This window comes from Ursus americanus, chromosome 36, assembly GCF_024610735.1.
Source record: "Ursus americanus isolate L20-20 chromosome 36, mUrsAme1.1.p, whole genome shotgun sequence".
Taxonomy (NCBI): domain Eukaryota; kingdom Metazoa; phylum Chordata; class Mammalia; order Carnivora; family Ursidae; genus Ursus; species Ursus americanus.
The window spans coordinates 25716100-25732047 of NC_142162.1; the positions used below are offsets into that span (position 1 = coordinate 25716100).

Sequence of the window (15948 nt, forward strand, 5' to 3'; positions counted from 1 at the left end):
GTTCACTGATGTAGCAGTTTTAATTTCCTTCAAGAGCTTTTCCCTTGCGTTCACAACTTGGCTAAATGGTACACGAGGCCCAGATTTTGGCCTATGTTGGCTTTTGACACGCTTTTCTCGCTAAGCTTATCTTTACTTTTGATTTAAAGTGAGAAATAGCAATTCTTCCTTCTACCTGAACAATTAGAGGCCATTGCAGGGTTATTAATTGACTTAATGTCAATATTACTGGGTCTCAGGGAGTAGGGAGACCCAAAGAGCGGGGGAGGCAGGGGAACAGACAGTTGGTGGAGTTGTCAGAACACACAGACATTTTATTAAGTCTGCCATCTTATATGGGCACAGCTGGTGGCATCCCAAAACAATTACAATAGTGACATCAAAGATCAATGATCACAGATCACAAAAATAAATATAGTAATAATGAAAAAGCTTGAAATGTTGTGAGAATTACCAAAATATGACACAGATACAAAGTGAGTATCTATACTGTAGATACTGTACAGTAAATGCTGTTGGGAAAATGGTGCCGACAGACTTGCTCAATGCAGGGTTGGCACAAATCTTCAATTTGTTTAAAAAAAAAAAAAAGTAGCATCTGCGAAGCACAATAAAGGAATGGTATGCCTCTAAAGGTCTAGAGGACAATACTATAACGTTGGTCACTTTTCTCTGTGTGGTAGGGTTATTGGTAATTTGTACTTTTGCTTTATACTTTTCTGTGTTTGCCCAGTTTCCTGCATAGAGCACGTATTTTTCCACAAGTATGTATGTCCCAAAAGAGTGTTTCAAAAAACTTACGATTTTCTATCAACTAAAATTTATTCTTTTTAGTTCCTAGAAGAGCTTAGTGTAAATGTACCAGAAATCAAGTACATTTCCTGCTATCAGGATTCGGCATCCAACAGCTCAATGGTATGGCTGAGCAGGGAGATGAAGGAGAAAGAAATGTGCCGCGCCCACCATGACTTCTGCGGCATTCATTTATGGAACGCCTGTGGAATTAGAGAAGGACCGCCGTTTTCTGCCACAGAAAAGCAGGTACTGGAACTCCCAGGTAAACTATTCCACACACCTGGGTGTCATACCTACCTGTGTCAGGTAGTCAATCAGAGCTAAGTGTGCCTTCTCCAGTTCAGCCCCTGAGAGCACAGGCAGCGGGTTAGGATACTGCAGCTGCTTCCTGTAGTCTGTGGGCAGCAGGTCCGGGTACAGGCCCATCACATGGGTAGGATCTACATGGAAGGTAAACATGAATCCCCAGAAAGGAGCACAGCCATTTAAGGATCACATAAAACAAGACCATTACTACAGCAAAATAATTTCCAGACAGGTATTTTTTTTTTTAAAGATTTAAAAAAAATTTTTAAGTAATCTCTATGCCCAAGACGGGGCTCAAACTCACAACTCCGAGATCAAGAGTCGTGTGCTCTACCGAATGAGCCAGCCAGGTGCCCTCAGACTGATTTTTTAAAAAAGAATGACTCCAAGTTCATAAAGACTCAATGAGTTCTACACTTCTATAATTTGAGCACTATTTATATTTCACTAAACTATCACAAAAGTGGCTTGACTCTATCTTCCAAGGCATACACACATACACATATGCAGAATTAGAATGGAAAATTTATGAATTCTCTGAAAGTGGAGGAGAAAATATATTCCAAGGAAAAACTGCTAAGATATTAAAGTTGAAAAGATCAATAGCCTTAAAAAAAATAAAAGAATTGTATGTCAAAAAAGGAATATTACTAAAACAAATTACTATTACTAAAACGAAGCCAGACAATAGGCTAAGGTATATATTTGCAGCATATATGGCAAGAAGCTAATATGTTAATTATATAAAACATAAATCAGTTAAAAAAAAGATTTCATCTGATAAACAGGCAAAAGACATGAACAACTGACAAGAAAATAATATAAGTAAGTGGGAAAACATTCTGCTACATTAAGAATCAAAGCAGTACATTTAATTAGTAAAATTAGTAAAACAATTTTTATATGATACTACCCAGTGCTTACAATATTATGAAACTGAATCACTCTTACACTGCCAAGGCAAAAAATATCACTACCTCAATAAGGAACAAAGCACTTGGACCCACTAATCCCACTTCTAGGAGTTTACCCTAAGAAAACAGTCTAAAAGATGGGGGTGGGGAAGACACATTTGAATGAATAGGTCATGTAATGAACATTATTTGTAACAATGCAATTCTGGAAACAATGTGGAATTCCTTCAGCAGCAGAACTATAGTCTTTTCAACTAAGAGACTATAATGCAATCATTACAAATTGTAATTATGAAGGGCATACAGCAACATGGAAAAACACTGTAACAATTTTAAATAACAAAAACTATAAAAGCATATACTGTTATGATTATAATTACATTGAGATATACACATGTGGAAAAAGCTTGGATGAAAAAGAGACAAAAGGAGAGTCATGGCTAGATCTAGAGTAAGTTTTTTTTTTCCTTTAGCCCATTAATAAATGTTTTGCCCTAGCATTACTTTATTTTCCTTAAAATTAAAAAAAAAAGTTGGAAGAACAGGAGAAGGCCATGTCCCTTCTAGAAGGAGCTGAGCTCCAGGTAAGCAGACCAGAAGAGAAATGCTACCCAGCCTTGCCTTGAAGCCTCCAGAACCCACAACATCCCCAAGGAACCTGTGTCTGATGCCGGTATTTCTGCCAAGCCAGGAAGGCTGTGTTCCTCAAAATCTGAGAATTATGATAAATTGAAACAGACACTCCTGAGAAGCGGCAACTGAATGGGACAGTTGGCAGTTCTGTGTGTTGCCGCACAGAAGCACATTCTGAGGCACGCAGACAGCTGCTGGGGACCCGGAGTGAACCTGCGGCCCTTGCCTAGGCTTTGCCAGGCTCCCGCACTGCGGTGTGCGTCCAGAGACAGGGCTCTAATCACACTGCTCTACTTAAAACCTTGTGATGTCACCCGAAGTCTACATACAAAGTCCAAATTCCCTTGCAGCATTCAAGGTCCCCTAAGATTTAGACCCAACATCTCTTTCTCATATGATCTATCAAGCACGACCAACATCACACTGGACTGTGGCTCAGACCCTCGGACACCACTGGGTCCTCCTGCCGCCTGGCTTCCGGCTCTGCTTTTGCTTCTGTCTTCCAGAGCCCGGTCACCTCTTCACTCCCCTTCCTCTTGAGACCTCCTGACTTGCTTCTCCACAATCCTGGAAATACTTATTCCAATGTTTCACTGAGTGGTTTTGCATACAAGCGCTTTGTGGCCACATAACATGTCTTATTTATCCTCAAAGCCCAGGATCAAAGGTAGAGCTGGCACTGACATCGCTCATCTGATTTGCCTTTGGACCGCATGTTCACCAAGTCCAGGATTATGCCACACAATGAATCCCCAGCAATAATGGGGATTATATTCCTTATGCAGAACAAAGGATACAGATCAACTCTGCTCTAGCCACATGGGTCTGGCTGCTCCTGGAATGCACTAGGCAGCGTTCCAATCTCACCACCCTGGCACCAGCCATTCCCTCTGCCTGCAGTGCACCTCCCCAGACACCTGCCCAGTTCATTAAATAGCCTCCTTCAGGCCCTAACTTCTTAGAGATGCCTTCCCTGACCATTTTATCTTAAACTGTAATCCTAATTCCTATCTTCAGTACTCCTTATACCCATTGCCCTGCTTTATTTTTCTTAGGACTTACCACTTCCCAATATATTATAAATTCGCTTATTTATTTGGTTGTCCTCTCTCCAACAGAATATAAACCCCACTACTTGGTACACACAATAGTCTCCAACGCATGGTAGAAGCTTGACAAAATTTTTTGACTAAACAAGTACTAAATATAGTATCTGAACAAATTCAATAGTCCGAGGCTCAATTTCAAGATCTAAATATGGGTTTCAAGAAATATAAAAACTGGGGCGCCTGGGTGGCTCAGTCAGATAAGCGTCTGCCTTCGGCTCAGATCATGATCCCATGGTCCTGGGATCCAGCCCTGCGTGTGGCTCCCTGCTCAGTGGAGTATCTTCTCCCTCTTCCTCTGCCCCTGCCCCAGCTTGTGCTCTCTCTCAAATAAATAAATAAAATCTTTAAAAATAAAAAAAGAAATATAAAAACTATCTTATTCACATTCTTGCCATTCCACACATCATGCTCAACCACCAAGACTCCGAAACCCATGGTCTCAATGCCGTGTGTCTTCTTACCAAGCCCTCGTGCAAATACCTGTAGCACTTACCCTTCTATCTCGCATTACAGCTTTTTATGTACGAGTTGTAGGTTGCCACTAGGAAATAACTCTAAAATACTGGTTCTTAAACATCCTTAGGATCTAAGACATGGAGGATGTGATAAAACATACTGATCCTCTCTCCAGAAAAACCCATGTAGGAAAAAAATTTTATATGGAGTCTAGGGTGGTCCACAAACTTGATAAAGCCCACTCACAGGCCCTATGTCTCCAGTGGGAACAGACAGAGCTTCTTCCTCACTCACAAGGGGTGGAAGTAGGCCACTCTTGTAAGAAGCCTCTCTGTGGAACACAGTAAAGGGAGGGGCAGGAAAGCAAACCTGGGCCCACGCCATCCTACACTACGGGGATCATAGGACACTGGGCCTGGTAGTATGATAGTCCAGCCGTCTGAGACTGTTCTCTGCAGCCTGGCCTCCCTCTGGCTCAGAAGAAACATCTCTCCACGAAACTTCCTTTTGCTCCTATTCCATGTCCCTGAAAGCAGTCTTCTGACTTGGCATTCCAGGTACACTCTGTTCTGCTACAAGCAGAGTTTCTTTCATGTGAATTAGTTTATACACAGTTCATAAGTGGGAGAATGATATCACTGTGAGGCAAAAGTTGTGTTGGGGGGGCACCTGGGTGGCTCAGTCGGTTAAGCATCTGCCTTGGGCTCAGGTCATGATCCCAGGGTCCTGGGATGGAGCCCCCGCATCAGACTCTCTGCTCAGTGAGGAGTCTGCTTCTCCCTCTCCCTTTCCCTCTGTGCGCTCTGTGCTTTCTCTCTCCAGTAAATAAAATCTTAAAAAAAAAAAAAAAAAAAAAAAAGTTGTGTTGATTTGTATGCAAATTTACCCAGCTTGTTACTGTTTTAAAGTGACCAGGCAAGCTTCGTCACAATTAAAGGAAAACCCTTAACTATACAAGGAGACTAAAGAAAAGAACTGAAACAGAAATGACCTCTTTAAGTGCAAGGAGTGGCTGGTTAGTAGTTTCAAAAATGACTATACTTTCTATTAAGTTAAACCACCTGGAAAGGCTGAGAGTAAATATAAAGCAAAGATGTTCCTTCCATATTCTTTTTTTTGGGGGTCTCATAAAGAAGTCTATACCCAGGATTAGACTTATTTTGATGAAAGTAGTTTCTATTAGAAGCAAATATTCTCAAAGATTTGTATCTCAATGGAGAAAGCATAGCCTCAGGGTTCAAGACTGCAAAGCACTACCATGCTGAGTGCCAACACCAGTGGGAATTTAATTTTCGTAGGATTGCTATTGTTTAATTAGTGTTCCACTTACAAAGCTGCCTGTCTTGAGTGGTCTGCCGCAACCTCATTTTTCCCATAAGCCCTGTTCCTTCCCATGAGTATTTATTACAGAATATAAGGTTTCTGTAGGACCACATTCAAGGCCTCATAGCAAAAATGCCTGCACCTTGATATACGTAAAAAAGAGTGCCCTGGGTGCCATGTATGAATATTCTAGCCACTGGAAAGAGACCTAGCCTCTCTACCGTAAATAAATATAGGGCTACTGGAAGCCTGTGTTAATGGGTGAGACCAAGTGCACAAGATGAGAACTGTAAATATACAACGCTGTGGCCACCCATGGGATCCTGTGAGGCACGAGGATCAACTGAGATGAGCAGAAACTATCTCTGGTCCCAGATGTCTAGTTCCATTTCTCCCGTCCTTTCCAGTTTCCCCTCCATGAGGTCCAACCAAGGCCAAACCCGTGTGTTACCTGTGCCAAGCTTAGCAAAGACCTGCATGGACTCATCAAAACGCTTCTGGCAGAAGAGGTTGAAGGCATACAAGTTCTTGATGTGATGGATCTGTTGCTGCTTTTCGCTGTCGGAATCATCTTTCATTTCCTAGTAAGACAGTAGAATGGGTAAGCGCACACTCGCTCAACAAATATTTATTCAGTATACACTACGTATCAGACAACATCCTAGGAGGTCCGCATGCCAAAGTGTACAAGACAAGCCACGTGGCACCTGCCCTCATAGACGGTCCTGACATTTAAACACAAGACTGAGAAGAAACTCTACAATTAAAACACAACAGGGTTTCTAAAAATACCTGAGCAGTACCCCTGAAAACTGTCAAGGTCATGAAAAACAAGAAGAGAATAAGAAACTGTCACAGATCAGACGACAGTAAGGACACACAACAACTAAATACAATGTAGTTTCTGGATTTGAAACTGGAACAGAAAAAGGGCATTAACAGAAAAACTGGTGAAATCTGAATGAAGTCTAGAGTTTAGTTTAAAAACACAAAAAAATCAAAACTAAAACAAAACAGGGTGAGTGAAGACAGAATGAAGGGCATTTAACGTAGCTGGCACAGGGAAAGGTCCTGTTCACGGTAAGAGCTAAATTAATGCTGCTATTCATTATCTTTGTTTCTTCCTTATAACCCTTTATTTTCCTTATATTCTTTTTAACCAATCTTTACTACATATAATTTCTTCCCTCAAAATGTCTTTCCATTTTTTCCTTCTTCTTTTCCTTTCCAATTCTGTTGCCGTCACCCCTCTCCAGACCACCATCACCACGTGGCCGCACCCAGTCTTAGCCCCTTTGGTGCTTCAGAGGTTTTCAGAACGGCACGGCCTCCTTCTCTAGCATACTCCCAGATGCTCAAGTGTCACCCTCCACTCCAGTCAGGATGGGCTCCAAGCCGTTTCTACACTTGTTTTCACTTCTTCAACATCCTCACGCTCTTAATGCCTCCTGCTTCCCCACCTGATCCTGATCTCACCTATTCCGAAAGGGTCTAACAGTGGCATGCCTTGTCCAGCCCACAGGGAATTGTCCCCTGGCTAACATTTTGCTTCACATTTTGTCAATGGTGAAGTTTAATATGTACGTGTCCTCTGAAAGTTTCATGTATATTCTTTGGTCTATTTAAATGAAAGATAGTTTCCTCAAGAGCTAAGATGGTATCAACCAACCTTCTTACATCATAGCACAGAACACCTAGTAAGTACAAGTCTAGAAAAGAGAAGGAAAAATGGAAACCCACTTCCACCTTCTCTACTGAAGATTAAACACCCAACCTGCAGCAGGAAGATCACTGAAAAGACCCAAGACCTTCCTGTGAAGAAAAACAGGTACTAAAAAAGCTATGTGCTGCATGATACCCTTCAAAATTCAAAAACCAAATAACATATTCAAGCACACATATATATGTAAACAGTTAAAAAGAAACAGCCTTTTAAAATTTATTAACTCCACTATAATTAACAGCATTATATTAGTTTCAGATGTACCCTGCAGTGATTCCACACTTCCATACATCAGCACAAGTGGACGCCTTAATCCCCATCACCTATTTCCCCCATCCCCCCACCTACCGCCCCTCTGGTAACCATCAGTTTGTTCTCTACAGGTAAGAATCAGCTTTTGTGGTTTGTCTTTTTTTCCTTTTGTTTCTTAAATTCCACATAAGTGAAATCATACGGTATCTGCCTTTCTCTGATTGATTTCACTTAGCATTATACCCTCTAGCTCCATTCATGTTGTTGCAAATGGCAGGATTTCATTCTTTTTTATGGCTGAGTAATAGTCCATTATGTATGTATATATATGTGTGTATATGTGTATATACATATATGTGTATATACATACATATGTGTATATGTGTATATACACACACATATATATATGTCTTCTTTATCCTCTTCTTTATCCATTCAGCTATTGATGGACACTTACGGTGCTGCCGTATCTTGGCTATTGTAAAAAAATGCTGCAATAAACTTAGGGGTAAATATACCTTTTTGAATTAGTGTTTTTGTATTCTTTGGGTAAGAATTACTGGATCATATGGTAATTCTATTTTTAATTTTTTAAGGAACCTCCATATTTTCCACAGTAGCTGCCCTAGTTTGCATTCCCACCAACTGCTCATAAGGGTTCCTTTTTCTCCACATTCTCACCAACACTTGTTGTTCCTTGTGTTTTTGATTTAGCCATTCTGATGGGTGTGAGGGGATATCTCATTGCGGTTTTGGCGGCTCCCTCCCCCTTCTGTTTATCTTCTGGTATCTCTCCGCAGTTTCATGACTCCGCACGGTTTACTTGCCAAAGACAGTCGCTGTTCTGCTCGAAGAGATCCAGATATATATTCTTACATCTCAGGCTGATTTCATGGGTGTTCAAAATGGTTTGACAGATACCCAGCTAAATTCAGGGGACCAGCTGAAACGGGGTCCCCTTCTCCTCCACCATTTTGCCTCCACCTCTCCTTGTGGTTTTGATTTGCATTTCCCTGATGGTTAAGTGATGTTGAGCGTTTTTTCATGTGTCTGTTGGCTATCTGTATGGCTTTCTTTGGAGAAATCTCTGTTCACGTCTTCTGCCCACTTTGTAATTGGATTATTTGTTTTCTGAGTGTGCAGTTGTATAAGTTCTTTATATATTTTGGAACTAACCCTCTATTGAATATGTCATTTGTAAGTATCTTCTACCATTCCGTAGGTTGTCTTTTAGTTTTATCGATGGTTTCCTTTGCTGTGCAGAAGCTTTTTATTTTGATGTAGTCCCAATACTTTATTGAAATGATCATTATGGTTCTTATCCTTTCTCTTATTGATGTGATGTATCACGTTGACTGATTTGCAAATACTAAACCACCCTTGCAACCCAAGAAGAAATCCCACCTGACCGTGGTGAATGATTTTTTTAATGTACTGTTGGATTCAGTTATGTAGTATTTTACTGAGGATTTCTGCATCTATGTTCATCAGCAATACCGACCTAGGGATACTGCAGTTCTCTTTTTTTTGTAGTATTTTTATCTGGTTTTGGTATCAGGGTAATGCTGGCCTCATAGAAGGAATTTGGAAGCTTTCCTTCTTATTTTTTGGAATAGTTTGAGAAGAATAGGCATTAACTCTTCTTTAAATGTTTGGTAGAATTCACCTGTGAAGCTGTCTGGTCCTAGACTTCTGTTTTTTGGGAGTTTTTTGATTACTGCTTCAATTTCATTGCTGGTAATCAGTCTGTTCAAATTTTCTACTTCTTCTTGATTTAGTTTTGGGAGGTTATATGTTTCTAGGAATTTATTTATATCTTCTAGGTTGTCCAATTTGTTGGTATATAATTTTTCATAATATTCTCTCATAATCCTCTTCGTATTTCTGTGGTGTCAATTTCTTCTCTTTCATTTATAATTTTGTTTGAGTCCTCTCTTTTTTGATGAGTCTGGCTAAAGGCTTACCAATTTTGATCTTTTCAAAGAACTAGCTCCCGGTTTCATTAATTTGTTCTACTGTTTTGTTTCGTTTCTACTTCACTTATTTCTGCTCTAATCTTTATTATTGCCTTCCTTCTGCTGGTTTGGAGTTTTATTTGTTCTTCTTTTTCTAGCTCCTTTAGGTGTAAGGTTAGGTTGTTGATTTGAGATTTTTCAACAAGAAATACATTTTTCCAGGACACAATAAACACAAATTTAGGATAATGGCTGTGTTTGGAGGGGAGGCAGAAGAATGAGATGGGGAGGAACGTATAGGTTATGTAAGCTGTTTTTCTTGGGTAGGATGGTGGATTCATGGGCATTATTTTTAAAATGAAAAGAATTTAGGGCAATGCACGAATGGCAAAAAAATAAAAATAAAGTAGTAAGACGCTGAAATTAAATGCCCCAAGAAAAAAGCAAACTTTATGGGATATTAAACATTTCTAACTATTAAGACTGGATTTTTGTTTTAAATCCAAAATGTATACATCCAAGATAAACACTGCCCTTCAGAAGTATCTATCACATGTGACTATAAACATAAATTCCAAATGTGTGACCACTGCTCTCCTTTCAGAAATAATTTACAAAATAAAAACTAAGCTTTTTAAATATTATCTTCATAAAAATCTCTTCTCTTTTACTAAATTAGCACAGTCCAGTTTAGCGTCTAGGATCAGAATGACCTTTGGTTGTTTCCTAAAATCAAATCCACTCTCTACCAACAATAACCACCACTGGGGATATTTAAAAGAACAAGACAAGTCTCAGAAGTCGCTCTCCAAGAGGTATGTTGGCAACGAGAGAACCGCCAAAACAAAAGCATGGGCACTACTTGGCTGTGACCACCATCCCATGCCAACATTCAAGGAGAGCAGCAGCCATAAATACAAGAGCGTAGCCCTGTCGAATGCAGCAACTTGAGGTGGTTTCAGAAACCTGAAGAAGGCCTGATTATCCAAAGAGATGGACCTACTGTTGAAAGGAATTCTGAGAAGCCCTCTAGCTGTTGCATTCAGTCAGACTATAATCTTACATTATGATTGTTATTTTAATGCTTGCACGGTCTAATTTTTCAAGGCTCTAACATATCCATTAAATTATTTTATTGTCTTCTAAATTCTAGGAGAATACTATTATTATAATTGGCATTCATTCTACATTTGACAGATAAGCCATCTGAAAAAGTGAAATTATTTAGAGTTACATAGATATTTTATGGCAGAGTCAGACCCTGATTCCAAGTCCCTTAACTTGCAGCTCTGTGCTTGTTCAACCAGTCCAAACTAAATTTAAACATCTAAGCCAAAATCACTTGCTTTGAAGAACAATGAGGAAGGCAGACTCATATCCAAATCTCAGAAATAATACTTACTGCGAGCTGTAGAGCCAATTCAAACTGCTTGTCCTGGAGAAGCTGTTGGATTTGTGTTGCCATGGGGACAGGAATGAGTCTCCAAACAAAATGATTGCTGGCCACATAGATAATGTTTGATCTGGAGGCAGGAATAAGAATATTAGCAAAAGAGCACATGGTTTATGACGACGCAGGTGATTTTAAAGCTTTGCAATAATGTGGCAGCTACAGTAAAAAAACAAATTCCTTACCCTCCTGAGGTAATGAAGCGGGGCCTTTGCAGTTCAATGCTCTGGACCAGAAGCCTTGGTTCAAATGTTCGGATCTCCACATATCGAGGCAGAACTGCAATGATGTAGGGAGGCTGGTGCTCTGTATAAGAAAGAACACTTTGAGTTGTAGATCTGGTCTAAGGCTTTAGGTTTACGGACTGCTTCAGTTTCCAATTTCTAAGCTGCATTCAGATGGGATCTCCAGACAGTCCACTACTCAAATACCAAGCCAAGATCCTGTGCTGTGGTATCCAAAGGAAAAAAAAAATTTGATTTGCCCAAGTAACACTAAGAGAAATCTCGTGCACAAGAAGGATGCATCCAGCTTTACTGACAGTGACCTGATCCCACTCCTACCATCTCCTCCAAAGGACTGGGTGAAAGCTTCACCTGCTCCCTTTCTCATCAGTCACAAAACCAAGCCAGAGAAAGGCCAGCTGCAGCTGCCCCTAATAACACATCAGTGGGAGAAGGTTATATGACCTCTTCTTTTATTCTCTTGGGAAGGGCAAGAGGAAGACAACTTCTTTTTTCCCTAAAATGAGGCTAAAGAGAGTTCCACATTTCTGGCCAAGGTTATTTCTGCTTGAGATTTTTCACAGGGAAAAGATGCAAAACTCCACCTGATGCTTAATGGTTCAGAGACAGCAACTGGGTGGCATTCTCACTGTGGGAGTTTTCTACGACTTATATGAGGTCTCCGGAGTGTCAGTCACAGAAACAGAAAGTAGAATGGTGATCAACAAGGGCTGGGGGAGGGAGAAAAGGGTTGTTAATAGATACGGAGTTTTACTGTTGCAAGATGAGAAAGTTCTGAAATCTGCTGCATGGACAACGTGAATATATGTAACTAGTGAACTGTACAGTTAAAAATGGTAAAGATGACAGATTTGTTTTTTTTTTACCACAATTAAAACAGAAAGCTTTTAAAAGGAAAAAAAAAGTAAAAAATGAACCACTAGGTGGCATAATGATCATATAGAAACTTAACCTCAAAGAATATATTCATAGTGCCTTAGTGTGGCTAATTTGCTATGGATTTATTTTTGTCATTTATTTTCTGACAAAAAATTTTTCATATTATATATGTAGTTTATACTCCAAATGCAGTAAAAATTTTAAAGCCAGAAGGGACCTGGCCAATTTTTCCATCACTTTGAATGCTACTGCTGTTGTTATGCTAGTATTTTTCATCTTATAAAAAAATTAAATTAAAAAACATGTTGTTTTGTATTGGATTTTTTTACTTCTCTTTTTATGCTGGCCTCGTTTTTAAAAACTAGTATAATTCCCTTTAGTGTTAACTTGTATAAGTATGTAAAATTTCTCTCTCCTTTAATCTGGCCCACTTTAATAAGGTCTAATTTAATAAAAAAGGTAATCTACAATAGAAAGGCTTTTGGTTGTCATATCGTATCATGGTCCAGTCTCCCCAGCTCTTTGACAACAGAGAGGCTCTGGAACTCTTTGTATCTTTAAAACTTGGCAGAGTGGCTCGTATACAGCAGACATCTCATAAATGGCCGACAATGACACCGATTCATCTATTCAGCAAGTATTTCCTAAAAGGCTGTGTTTCGGGCCCTACTCCAAGTGGATCAAGACACGAGTCCAGAGCTCACAGAGCTCTTACATGGGCAGAGGAGACAGACGACTCACTGCATCCAGTGGGACAGTGTTGGTGCCATGACAGAGAAACCTGAAAGGGTTTTGGAAGCACCAAGGGGGAAGTGATGCATTCTGCCTACGTGTCAGAGAAGACTTCATAGAGGAAGTGCCACTGAACAGGGCCTTGTCATGTGAGCAGGACAGAGCTGAAAAGAGAAGAAAGGAAGAGGCAAGAGCACGGGTGATGATGGCTTGGTGAGGGAGGAATCCAAGATGACTGGAATCTGGGTGAGGTAAAGTTGACAGCAGAAGTAGAAATGAAGTTTACAATGCATACCACTGAAGAAATTTAGTCTTCGTCCTGTCAGACGGTGGTTCTCCCACCCTACCTAGAAAGAATGTCCTCTCCCTCCCTCAGTATGTTAAGGCACAGAAATGTTTTTGAGAAACACTGCCAAAGACACTGGGCACTAACAAAGGTTTTAAAACAGGAACTCTCACACTAGGAAATAGGAAGCATACTTCAAGCATATTACACACATCTTCATCAATTCTACCACAGTCCCTCTTCTGAAAGGAACACAAGGGTCCCCCAGAACACCACAAAGCTTCTTGTGAAGCTCTTAGTCTCTCAAACTTGTTAATATACATAATCTTGGGCCTTACAAAATACCGTCCTTTTGATTTATTTTCTTTCCGATCTGTTCATCTCTAACTGCCACCAGAATAATTACCCTAGAATATGATGCTTTTACCAAAACATTCTACCAGTTAGGAATCTACTGGCCTCTCAGACCTTTGCATGGGCCTCTAACTTATTCCTGTGTAATTCAGACTGCCTGTTTTAACCAGGTCAGTCTCTGTAATGCTGTCACAAGTGAGCATTTCTAATCATTTCTCGAACTATCTTTTCTGTCTAGAATGAAAGGAATTTTTCTTCAAGCCAAATCATAAACTCCCTGCCTGGTCCAGTCCAAGCTTACCTATGCAATGAAACTTCTTACTGGCAAGTTGAACCTTCTGAACGACTGAATCTCAACTCACCCAACTGAATACCTTGTTTTCTCTCTTTATCCAAGATGCAATCCTCACCTCCCCAGCTAGAGTCCTTAGAGATAGCAGGTCTGAATGCCCTACTCCACAGCAGTAACTGTTTTTAAAATGTTCACTCTTCTGACTGAAAATGAATTGCTACGAGGGTGGTCACACACTTCCAGGCAATACCACCGTGGAGAGCCTGAGGCAGGGGTAGGAGCAGAAACACCTATTGTGCAGGCCAGAGACTGACATCTAAACGCAATCTGCACCTCCAAGCTACAGAACAATGAAGCAATAACCACCACGTCAAAAGCGCATCAATACTGAGTTACATATATTACAGGAATAACTGCCACTAATTTCCAAATGCAGTCTATCTGGCAGAGGACACAATAAAACCATTACAAAGAAGGTAAAACAAAAAGGACTAAGAAGTAAAAATATATGGCAACAGAGAATCACTTCCTAAAACATATAACTCTGCTTCTATTTCTCCCTCTCTGGTGCAATATCTGGCTTCCTACAAAAACCAGAATATCCTATTTTTAATGATCTTAAGCACTCTTCTAATTCTGAGAAGGGGAACTGAGAGTAAATGACACCGTCAACCACAGTCTGCGAAAGCCACGAATGGGATTCCATCCTTTGAGGATGGCACACAACCCCGGCCCGCCGTGGGAAACAGCCGCTATGGTGGTCTCACCCATGGCCACTGGTATGTCTGTCCAGTTCAAGGCACATTTCTGTGTGCAGATCCCCTCCTCATTGAGCACCACGGTGAGATCATCCTGACCCACAGCCACTTTTCCATCTGCCAGAGGTGCAACTAACGGCTCCAGCTGTTTTCCTGTTGGAAAGAGCTCTTTGATGGACCCTTTTCCATCCACCTATAGGAAGACACAAAGTGAGTCAACCAGCATTCTCTCGCCAGAGGTATGAACATGGCCTGAAAAATCCAAATAAAACCCCGAACCTACAGAAGCCAATAATATTCCTTGTTCAGCATAAGGAGATATTATAGAGTTTGTTATGACAAATTTTGTCATCACAACATAGAACCAGTCCTCTTTTTTTCTCTAACACAGAGACAAGCATCTAGCCTGGCAACTAATAATGTCAAGTGCTGGTGAGGATGCAGAGCGACTGGAACTCTCATTCGCTGCTGGTGAGGATGCAAAATGGTACAGCCATTTTGTTTGTTGGCTTCTTCTAAAGTTAAACACATACTTACCATACAACCCAATAATCCCATTCCTTAGGCACTTGCTCAAGAGAAATGAAAACTTATGTTTACACCAAAACCTGTATGCAAATGTTTACAGCAGCTTTATTCATAATGGCTAAAAATTGGAAACAACTTTGTCCTTTAACTGATGAATGTATAAACAAGCCCGCAGTACATCCATACCATGGACCACTACTCAGGCGTAAAGAACATAATGACACACACAACAATACAGACGGATGTCAAATGCATTATGCTAAGTGAAAGAAGCCATATTCAAAAGGCTACATACTGTAGAATTCCATTTATATGACATTCTGGAAAAGGCAAAACTATAAGAGATGAAGAACAGATCAGTGATTACTAGAAGTTGGGGCACAGGAAGAGGGGGTGACTTCAAAGGGGCAGCATAAAGGCATTTTTTGGGTGATGGAACTGCTCTGAATCTTGATTGTGGTGGTGGTTACGCAACTCTAAGCATCTGTTAGACTGTACATCAAAAATAATGAATTTTACTGTCTGATATAATGAGTAATTTTTGAATAGCTTGGGCTGAAACCAAGATTTCCCACCCTCAAAAGACTGTACCCTCAAGAAGAGGGTGGCAGCATTCAAGGTAGTCAGGGGAATGAGAGCCTATACTCTCCAGTTTCTGGCTCTGTCTCCCCAGCCCTCACAGACTTTTTTCAGCACCTACAGGCCTAGCTGCTTACTCTGCTCATCAGTCGGCGGGATAGGAGCGACTCCTCTACAAGTCTGCAACTCTGATGCTGATCAAATCAGGACATTCCAACAACGTAAATATGGAACAAATACATTAACTAGATAAATAATGAAGAGTGGGGAGTAGAGAAGTGGGGAGAAATGGAAATGAGAAGAAAGGCTTCTAGAATTGGCAACTCTGGAATATGAGAGGGGTATAAAGCTAAGAAATTTGGATTATTCTATGAAATGT

The 15948-nt window shown here is 40.4% G+C and overlaps 1 protein-coding gene across 1 annotated transcript in view; it reads right to left on the reverse strand.

Annotated features, from left to right (window-relative positions):
- Positions 1–15948, reverse strand: part of VPS39 (VPS39 subunit of HOPS complex) — a 44286-nt gene that overhangs the window by 11711 nt on the left and 16627 nt on the right. The window contains exons 8-12 of the mRNA XM_045771409.2: positions 14472–14655; positions 11102–11222; positions 10869–10989; positions 5988–6117; positions 1093–1235 (exon numbers count right to left, since the gene is read on the reverse strand). Coding sequence (XP_045627365.2) covers positions 1093–1235; positions 5988–6117; positions 10869–10989; positions 11102–11222; positions 14472–14655 — 699 coding nt within the window. The remainder of the gene's footprint in view (positions 1–1092; positions 1236–5987; positions 6118–10868; positions 10990–11101; positions 11223–14471; positions 14656–15948) is intronic.